Raw genomic sequence first — 9,834 nt, forward strand, 5'->3', positions numbered from 1 at the left:
CCCCGTGTGAAAAAAAATACTAATTCTTCTATTTTTTATTAGTTTTTTTAAACAAATTAATAAGATATATAACACACTTAATTGGTTTTATTTTTTTATGCATATATTTTTTTAACAAAAATTATAAATAACATTAATGTAAATTCAAATGTTTTTGTGCATGACAAGTGCTTTAAGCCTTTCACACTTGTAAAATAATATAATTTAAATAATAAATTTGCCATTAAAAAATATTTTTATCAATTTATTTAATGTTTTAACTATTTAATTTGCTATTGATTTTTACAATTCATCAATAATTTTTTTATTGATTGTTCTGTAATTGTTATTTAAATTCAACCATATTTTGTCAAATATATAACAATTTCTTTATTAACCTAATTGAACTCAGCAATCTAATCCAAATTTAAAAATAAAAAATTAAAATTCAAAACAGTAAATAAAATTTAATTAATATTATATTTTTTTAAAATAAATTATGATATGGATACTACATAAATATTATAAATAATATAAAAAAATGAAGCAATTATTTTTTTTTACTAAAATATTCATTAATAGAAACGAAAAGAGATGTCCACGTTATAAGACTACTAAAATTAAATATCTAATTTGTTTTAACTTTACAAAGATTTTACAAAATGATTTAACATGACTTAAACATGGGATAACTACAATTTTCAGCAAATTTTTTAAACAAAAAATTATAGTAATTCCAGCATACAAATTTTAACTTTTAAATGAAGTTTTAGAATTATTGTTATAGTCTTTTTGAACTACTCACTATATTGTTTAATTTTATGTTATTGATTGGTATCATATCAATTTCGACGAACTTAACCGACAAAAATTGGTTAGAGATGTTACTTTATATATTCGATGTTTAATTTACAGAAAACATTATTTGTGTGGGATTACTTCTAAAATTTGTATGAAAATATAATTATTATTAATTAAGAATTTAAAATTAACAAGCTCTTATAGCTCAGTGGTAGAGCGTCAGTCTTGTAAACTGAAGGTCCGTAGTTCGATCCTGCGTGAGGGCATTTTATCAATTATCCCTTGGGTTTTTTCGGTTAGCTTCAATATCCAAAACACATGTAACATATAATATAACTTTAGTAAACATTAGTGGTAGAATCACTTTGTTCTCTAGCAAAATTAACTCAATTTTTCTTTCCATACACATTTTCATCTTCCCCAACAAGTATCTAAACAAATACAAAGAACAAGATCATCTAAGAAATGAAACCAAATTAAAAGTTTCCTCCAAGAAGATATATATGGTTGGTTAGAACTTAGAAGTTATGTTGCAAGAACAACCTCTCTCTAGGAGAAGCAGGTCCAATCTCTTCCTCAAGACTCTTCAAACCATCACCACCAACACCAACAACATTTCCCAAATTCTTATTCACTTCTGCATTATTACTAATGTTATTGTTGTTGTTCTTCCCTCCTTCAACATCAGCATCTGACACTGAAGACTTCCTCCTCTGAGAAGATGTAACACTTGGGAATGTTATCCATGATGGTGCCCTGAACTCAATCCGTTGATCCTCAGTTTCTGCTACCTCAGTGGTCTCAGAAGCTGATCTATTTGATGATCTTTGTGATGATTTCTTGTGCAACCTATTGCTTCCCAAAACAACCTCAGTTGGCAAAATTGGTTGCTCAATGCAAGGACTTCCCATTAGCATTGCTAACCCTCTTTCCAATGCTGTTGTTACTTTGTCCATTGAAGGTCTTTCTTTCCCTCTCATCCTCACACATTTGCATGCCACATTTGCAATCCTTTTCAAGGCCTCAAGATCACTAGGAGGTTTCAAAACTGGGTCTAATATTGCAGCTATGTCACCTATGTTGCACCAATAAGGATATGAGTATTGGATACAAATAAATATGACAACTTTACTAAAAAATATGATGTGGGAACAACAATATGTATATTTTCACGGTATATCCCAACCGACAAGTCAAACATTAATTTGTTGTGTGTCTGCAGCTGACTAATGGGTTACTGTATATATAAGGTAAAATTTAAATCCTTGACAATTTATTTGCAGAGTTAAAATATATCATAAGTTACCTGACTTGATCAATGGCACTGCCCATTCAACAATGTTCCCTTCTTCATATTGCATGTCAATGGCTTTTCTACCACTTAGAATCTCCAATAACAGAACACCAAAGCTATATACATCAGATTTTGTGGTGAGGTAGTGAAGCCTATAGTACTCTGGATCAAGATAACCAAGAGTACCAGCTGGTAATTCAGCAAGTGGTGAACCACTGTCTGCAGGGCCTAACAATGACAAGCCAAAATCAGCAACTCTTGCATTGTGTTCTTCATCAATGAGAATGTTTGATGATTTTATGTCTCTGTGAATCACTGGTGGACATGCATATCCATGCAAGTACTCAATTCCTCTTGCTGCTTGGACTGCAATTGTTACTCTCCTTATCCAATCTAGCTGCTCCTTTAACACCTATGTTGCATTAATATGAATACAGGTATTGAATACGATAATTGTTCTAAGAAATTAGAGAGTAAACTACCAATTTAGCTCCACAAAAAATTTGAATGCTGACAATTTAATTCTCGAAAGAACAGAAGCTATGGTACACTAGCTTATTTAGTTCTTTCGAAGTTAAATTGTCAGCGTTTAAATCTTTCAAAACTAAACTACTATAGTCTAATTAGTCATGGAAATGTAGCACAAAAAAGTGAAGTATTTGTGTTATTATAGTTTTCAGCACCTTATTTGGTCCATGAAGGTGTTGATGCAAGGAACCATGGGCCATGAACTCATAGACAAGAAGCCTTTCGTTTCCTTCTTCACAATATCCTAATAGGTTCAGCAAATGTGCATGGTTCAACCTTGATAGCAAGTCAAGTTCTGTGTGAAACTCCTTTGAATTCTTCTGCATGTTTGTGGAAACTATGGCCCTCTTAACAGCAACAACAGTGCCATCTTTCAGAACACCCTTGAACACACAAGAGAAGCTTCCTTTCCCAACAATGGATTCTTCTTTGAATCCATTAGTTGCAGTTTCAAGCTCCTCATAGGTGAACATTTGGGCCCTCCTGATCTTGAACTCCTCCAAATTTGTCCTGTTCTTGCTGTTAGAACCACCATTGAGTTTCTTCACCTTTGACCTTCCTGAAGAACACTCACAATCTCTTAGCTTGTATCTAACATACAAAACTGAAGTCAACGACACAATACAAACCAAGAACACTGCAAAAGCAATCTCAGCAATAACAACTGGTAACTGCAAAGCCCAAAACTTATCATCATTTTTCTTCTTCTCAGAATTAGAAGATGAGCAATTTGATAAGCACTTAGATGAAAAACATGAAGAACAATTATATTCACATATTCTATCAGAATTCACACCACAAGAACTCTTCTGGTACATCTCAGATGGACAATCACCACTGCTGCAATGAATGCAAATTCTTGAATCTGTTGACTTGCAAAGACCTTTTTGGAGATCAATCTCATAGAATCCAGGAGGACATGGATTTGACTTGCACATTCCTGGTGAAACAGCCAAAGGTAGTGTTTTTGGAAAACCAACACCCCAGCAAACAGGCATAAGAGATCTTTCAGCAAGAACACCACAAGAAAAGTAATCACCACCAGCAATCTCAAACACCTTGGTTCCACTTGGTGGTGGTGTGCTTGGTTTGATGATGAATCCCCAACAAATCACTTCCCTATCATAGCTTTTGATTCCACATGCGTGAAACTTTCCTCCAACAACAGATAGCATTGGATCACTTGGTGCCAAATCAACATTACCTTGACCATAACTACCAGCATGTTGTTTCACTGAAACTGAGATTTCTTCTTCTATATCCAAGCTTCTTCCCCAACAAACAGCTCTTGAATTCTTCACACCTTCCAATATTCCACAAACATGGTATCCACCAGCTGAGATTCTCTGGAATCTTTTGTCATCTGGAATCAAAGTAATGACCCTGCTACTAGTCTCATCACCCCAGCAGAACACACTCCTATTCTGAGAGAAAAGGCCACAGTTGAATCCAGAACCTGCTGAAATTGACTGAAACATTCCATCAAACACATAGCTCCTAGTCATGTTGTAACCCCAACAATCAACAAATGAAGTGTTCCTGAATCTTCCAGTTAATGGCTTCCTCAATCCACATACATGGTGATCACCAGCACTGATGTCTATGTATTCAGCTTCCTTGATCATTGGTTGAGGCACCCCCATTTCAATGTAGCCACTGCTACCCCAACAATAGGGTTGGTTTGAATCCATTAAAAGTCCACATATAAAGCCATCACCAGCAGTTAGACCAATGAATGAGAAATGAGATGGTGTTTCATAGATTATGGCTGTGTTGGATCCATAACAGGTAACAGTATGGGACCCATCAAGCTTCAAACCACAAAAGACTGAACCTTGTTCTCCATAAGATATTGCAATGGAAGACATGGATCCAAGACTTGTAACTTGTGACCACAAGTATGATAGAACCATCACATGAAAAAATAACCACAGTTGCATGTTCAAACCATAGATTAACAAGTCTCTCACTGAGAACCCCATGATGATGCACACCCAATCTAAATATCATATACAATAAAGTCTAGAATCTTCACTGCTCAGCATTGTGAATAAATAAACATAGAACACCACAATGCTATTGTTGCCATTACCTCAAACTTCTGTTCCTACAATCTCCATGTCTTTGTATAGCTAGCTAGAAATGCATGAAAACACAATAGCAATGGATCTTCGCATCATTCTGAAGTTTTCTCTCAACACAAGTTATCATCTTTCTAGCTAGCTATGCTTGATGCAACACAAAACAAAACAAATAGCTAAGAAATGTAGTGGATCTTCTTCTGCATGCCCACTTTGTTTCTATGTATGCTTATTAGGGTAAGCAAGTAAAACCTTGCATATTGCTGATGATGAGTTGGTGAGAAGAAGAAAGATAAACTTGCCATCTCAAAAGCTTACAAGCAACCATAGCTAGAGCTAGCTGCTTCAATGAACTTTGATTTGAACTCATCACTAGATCAACAACTAACTAACTGGTGGAAACTATGCTTTGATGAGTCCTTTGAAGAAAGCTCTATATAGTATATAGTTAATGAAAGTGTGAACTCACATTTTTGTTAAGAATAGTCAGAAACCTTTTCTTCAATGCAAGTATTTAGCAATTGGCAGTTGAAGTTGAAGTTGATCATCAAAGGGATATAGAAGATGGATGGATTGTTGTTGAAGAAGGGTAAAGAGAGTGAGATTAATGGAGAGAGTGAGAGAGAGATGGTGGTGCAATAAATGAGAGAAAACTGCTACTTGTGTACGTTATGGGCAAAGTGTTGGTGAACACATTTATTGTAAAACATAAATGCAAAAATGACCTTTTCATGCCCAAACTATAGGAAAATTTTCAAGTGAATGTCGTAGTGACAGCTATTTTTAATCGTTGATCTTAATTATAAAAACATATATAAATATCTGAATATAATGTATTGATATTTCAGTATATTAATAAAAAAAATAACAGAATATATATGTGGGTTTAGCTTGGTACAATAATATATACCAAACCTCACACCTCAAGACTCAACATATTTGATATGTGTCCCTACTTCATTTAAATTCTTTCATGTTCCGGCTCCCTCTATGGCTACTACCATCGCCACTCTCACCAAGTGACAAGTGTATCATCACTTATTTTTTCATTAATTTCCTGCTTTTTTTTTTCCTCCACTCTTTTACTTTGGTCTTTGGACTGGTTAATGAATCTTCTCTTTGAGCATGTCCTTTTTATGCCCTTATATAGATGCAATTAAACTTTAGCTTAGAGGTAATAATGTCATTGTAAATTACTTTCTATAACTCCTATAAAGACTGACTTACACTCACAATATTTCTTCTTTTTGGTATTTTTTCATTATTTATCGGTAAAATTATTTCTTCTTTAATACTACATTTTACACTGTTTTTTTTTTTAAAAAAGGAAAAAGAAAAATTAACCCAAGGTAGGTACCAGATGACAATGAAATAATGAGTTAGTTAGGGCATGGCGCGTCCAAAACTAGGGATTAGGGAATTTATAAACTGCCCATAAATGATGAATCACTGGAAAAAGAAAAAGAAAAGGGACCGCAATTAAAACTAAATTTAATGTCTCCTAATTATCAATGATAAAATTTTATATTGACACATTGTAATGTTAATCTAAATTTCTTTTGAATTTTGTTAACAAATTCCCTTAAAAATACAAAAGTAAAGCTTTTTTTATAGAACAAAAATAATTTAAAAATTTGAACAATATTAATTATATACTCTTAGCATATTTGTTAGAAAATCTCAATTTTTGTATACAAAAATATTAATTTTGTAATAACTCTGTATAAAAATTTAACTCGAAAAATTACTAATTAACATGTTTTATAGTTGGTGGAAACTCAGGTGAAGTTGACTTCACGTGAAGTTGATATCTAAAAGCCGTTAGATAAAAATTTAGTAAAATCAGTCAAATTATATCTAACGACTTTCAGGTATTAACTTCATGTGAAGTCGACTGCACCTAAGTTTTCACCTTTACAGTTTTACATACAATTGGAACCCCTAATGCATATCTATAGTAAAACCCTTCACAATAAGATTTCAGTTGTTTTTTGTGTCTTTTATCAAAGACTGATACAAGACCCACTTGTCTGATCAATTTACAAACTTCAGGTTGCGCCCTTAAATTGAGACACTAATTAAGGAAAATCACTATTCAAACTTGGTGGGGACCTTAATAACCAGTTAAACTTGCAAATTGGGCTAAGGGTTTGTATAGGTGAGCTTTTAAGAAAAAAAAAAATGTTTAGTTTTTTTTTTTAAAAAATCTTATGAAAAAGTAAAAATAATTTTATGTTTGAATATCTCATAGGGGTGTCTGCGGATCGGATCCAATATCCGTAATTTTTAAGGTTGGATCCGATCCTATCCGATCCGCAAATCGGATCGGATATCGGATATATCCGCAAAATACAAAAATATTTTTAAAAGCTTATTTTTATTAAAAAAATATCAATAAAATTTATTTTTTCTATTCTTTTAAATATGTTTACTCTTAAAATAATATTAAACATACTTTTCTCGAATAATAAATTAAAATAATTTAACATATATGATAATTATTAGTTAAAATAAAACATAAAAAGAATATTTTACTTATTTATTTCTTTATTTTTACGGATACGCGGATATGCGGATACCAACACAAAATCCGCAATCCGATCCGATTAGTGTGTGGATCCGATCCGAAAACCTTGCGGATCGGATCCATATCCGCAATTTTCGGATCAGATTCGGATAAACACTGCGGATATGCGGATCGGATCCGATCCATGGATACCCCTAATATCTCATGCAAAAAGATCTTTTTATTTATCAATTATATTTAGATATAATAATATAAAAATATTTTTTTATTTATTTATTACATGAAAAATATCTTTTTTTAAGAAAAAAAGATATTTTAAAAAAAGATGTAAATTAGAACTTTTCAAAAAAAATATTTTTTATTTTTTTATTGTTTTTACTTTTACTACTCGAAATTTGCTAACCATGCTAAAAAATAAAAATAAAAAAAGATTTTTTTTATCAAGATAAAGACGTCCAAACAAATACTAAGTCAAGCTTAAATTATAGCTTAAATTATCATGTCTGCATCATTGGATGGTTGGTGGCCATTAATTAATTAATACTATTAGTATCCATATTCCACCGTCATAGATTTGCTGCATCATTAAAATGAATAATCAGTTTATCAGATTTTAATAATATGGTCTTTCCGACAATACGCATAAAAATAAATTTTTGATAAGCGCTTTCTCAAAGAGTTTATTTATTTTTTATAGTCAACACAAACTCAAAAAATAAAAATGAGATAATGGATTATGCAATAAAGTTGCCACTAAATCTCGTGATATTCACGTGATGATCCACAAAATCACATGTTCTTTCTTGTTCAAGTTCAATTATATTGATGATTTGGCGAGTTGTGCTAGTTCATCCAGGTAACTTATTTTGCACATAATTTTTATTCATAATTTAATTAATTTTTTCCCTTTTTTTATCCTCATTCCAAATTCACTCCAAATATAGATAAAAATCAAAGTTATATAATCAAGAAGAAGAATAAAAATTGCATGAGTCTTATGCTCAGCAACATAACTATATATAAGCTGTTTAACAAGAACATATTTAAAAGATAAGGGTGCACTTTCCACAAGAACAGAGAAGAAAGATATACATGTAATAGCTGCAACTACTGACAACTGTATCCAAACTATAGGTAAAAAGACAGTCCTATCCTGCATGTGTTCACAAAATTAAATATGCCAGATCAAAGCTTCGCAAGTCCAATGATGAATAATCAGATACATATACAACAAGCAATAGTGTCACAAAGGAAAAACATTAAAAAAGATGCAATAGTTGTTTTTCTAAATACCAAAAATAGAAAGACCTATATGGCTCACTTTCTAACTGTTTAATTGGAATTTACCCAAAGTAGCTACCTCGCATTCTTATTTTTCTGTGATTCTAAGTTTCTAACTCTTCCAAAAGAATGAAGCAACCTGCAGCCAATTAACATCATTAATAGCATAATCTTGCATTTCAATTGATGTAACTTTACTTATTAGAGCTAGATGGCCTCAGAAGATAATCCTGATGTAGAGAAGCAGAAAAGAAATTATTGGCATTGAAGAATCTAGCTTATTTCTAATTTCTGATATGCTTCAAAAGATTTGTCACATTTAAGACCACTTTTAAAGTGATTCTTTACCAAGTTATTGATTTAGAAGACAAAACAAGTAAAGTAATGGATTGTGATTCAAGAGAAAATAAAATTTTGATTTATCCAATATCTCCTCTAAAAGTAGTAGTCAATTTCATGAAACTAGAATATAGAGGAATAAGAGGATGCTCTTACCTAGTAAATTTCATTCATCCACTTCCAAACCGTGGATGATAATTTCACTGGAAGATCTGTAACTAATGCCTCCAAGTGGCACCCGAAGCATTTCAGGAATTCACTGGATACGAAAAAAACAGAAAGCATTAGAATGTAATCACCAACTCGTACATGTAAAACCATTTTCTTTTTGCCATGCAAGTATATAATTTTTACATATAAACGCTGTAACAATACGTCAGAAGAATGTCAAAGAAACCTTCGACATTCGTCGCATGGATCTTCTAGGCAGGATTCTTGCAACAGTATTCTTCATGCTCCTTAAAATTCTTGTAACAGGTGTGCCACTTGAGGCTTGAATTTCAGAGTCGCATTTTCTCTTTTTGGAAAGCTTCATTTTAGAACCCTGATCATCATAACCTTGGCCAGATTTCTGAACTCGATCATCTAACTGGGAGCATCTGAAAGCACAGTATCAATATGCTCAATTGCATGAAAGCTTTTAAAAACACCAAAAAAGTTTCAGAAAGAAGAGTAATTACTCTGAACTCTCTCTGCCATCGACACTCATCCCCACCTGCAAACACAATGGATATTTATCATACTACACATAAGTAATACACACTCAAAAACAAGTCAAGAAGCTTGTAAAGGATTATCAAAACTGTCTAGGTTTCCAATACAAGTGAATTTCATATTTTAGCATATACCTTGTTAAAGGTGTATTTCTGTGCAAATAATTATAATCCTAGGCAGAACATCGAGCAAACATGGAAATTTGTATTAAAGCTAATTAGCTACAGCACAATAGCCATCAAAATATATTTTATGTGGTGATACCAAAAGAAAGAATTCCTGAGTTGAAA

General features: G+C 32.3%; 2 protein-coding genes and 1 non-coding gene across 5 annotated transcripts in view; 1 reads left to right on the plus strand and 2 right to left on the minus strand.

Moving 5' to 3' along the window:
- On the plus strand, positions 975–1,046 carry TRNAT-UGU. Its single transcript has one exon. It is a non-coding gene; the product is annotated as a tRNA-Thr (tRNA).
- LOC107628987 (serine/threonine-protein kinase-like protein ACR4) lies at positions 1,089–5,336 on the minus strand. The gene is made up of 3 exons (XM_016331643.2): positions 2,758–5,336; positions 2,087–2,486; positions 1,089–1,855 (listed from the first exon to the last, which is right to left on the minus strand). The coding sequence occupies exons 1-3, from the start codon at positions 4,582–4,584 to the stop codon at positions 1,299–1,301; spliced, it is 2,784 nt and encodes a 927-aa protein (XP_016187129.1). The 5' UTR covers positions 4,585–5,336; the 3' UTR covers positions 1,089–1,298.
- The window catches only part of LOC107628982, a 3,736-nt gene continuing 2,088 nt past the window's right edge, over positions 8,187–9,834 (minus strand). For 2 of the 3 annotated variants that reach the window (XM_016331636.2, XM_016331637.2), the window contains 4 exons: positions 9,511–9,545; positions 9,185–9,429; positions 8,987–9,089; positions 8,187–8,630 (listed from right to left, as the gene is read on the minus strand). In XM_016331636.2, coding sequence (XP_016187122.1) covers positions 9,207–9,429; positions 9,511–9,545 — 258 coding nt within the window. In that variant the 3' untranslated portion in view covers positions 8,187–8,630; positions 8,987–9,089; positions 9,185–9,206. The remainder of the gene's footprint in view (positions 8,631–8,986; positions 9,090–9,184; positions 9,430–9,510; positions 9,546–9,834) is intronic. The other variant, XM_016331638.2, reaches the window with a different exon arrangement.

This window comes from Arachis ipaensis, chromosome B03 (genome assembly GCF_000816755.2).
Source record: "Arachis ipaensis cultivar K30076 chromosome B03, Araip1.1, whole genome shotgun sequence".
Classification (NCBI taxonomy): domain Eukaryota; kingdom Viridiplantae; phylum Streptophyta; class Magnoliopsida; order Fabales; family Fabaceae; genus Arachis; species Arachis ipaensis.

Excerpts from the sequence above, each read along its gene's own strand:
- LOC107628987 (XM_016331643.2), bottom strand. The coding sequence starts at position 4,584 with ATGGGGTTCTCAGTGAGAGACTTGTTAATCTATGGTTTGAACATGCAA. Across the intron at positions 2,487-2,757 it reads ACCTTCATGGACCAAATAAG|GTGTTAAAGGAGCAGCTAGA; the intron begins GTGCTGAAAACT and ends AATGCAACATAG. Across the intron at positions 1,856-2,086 it reads AGTGCCATTGATCAAGTCAG|GTGACATAGCTGCAATATTA; the intron begins GTAACTTATGAT and ends GGTGCAACATAG.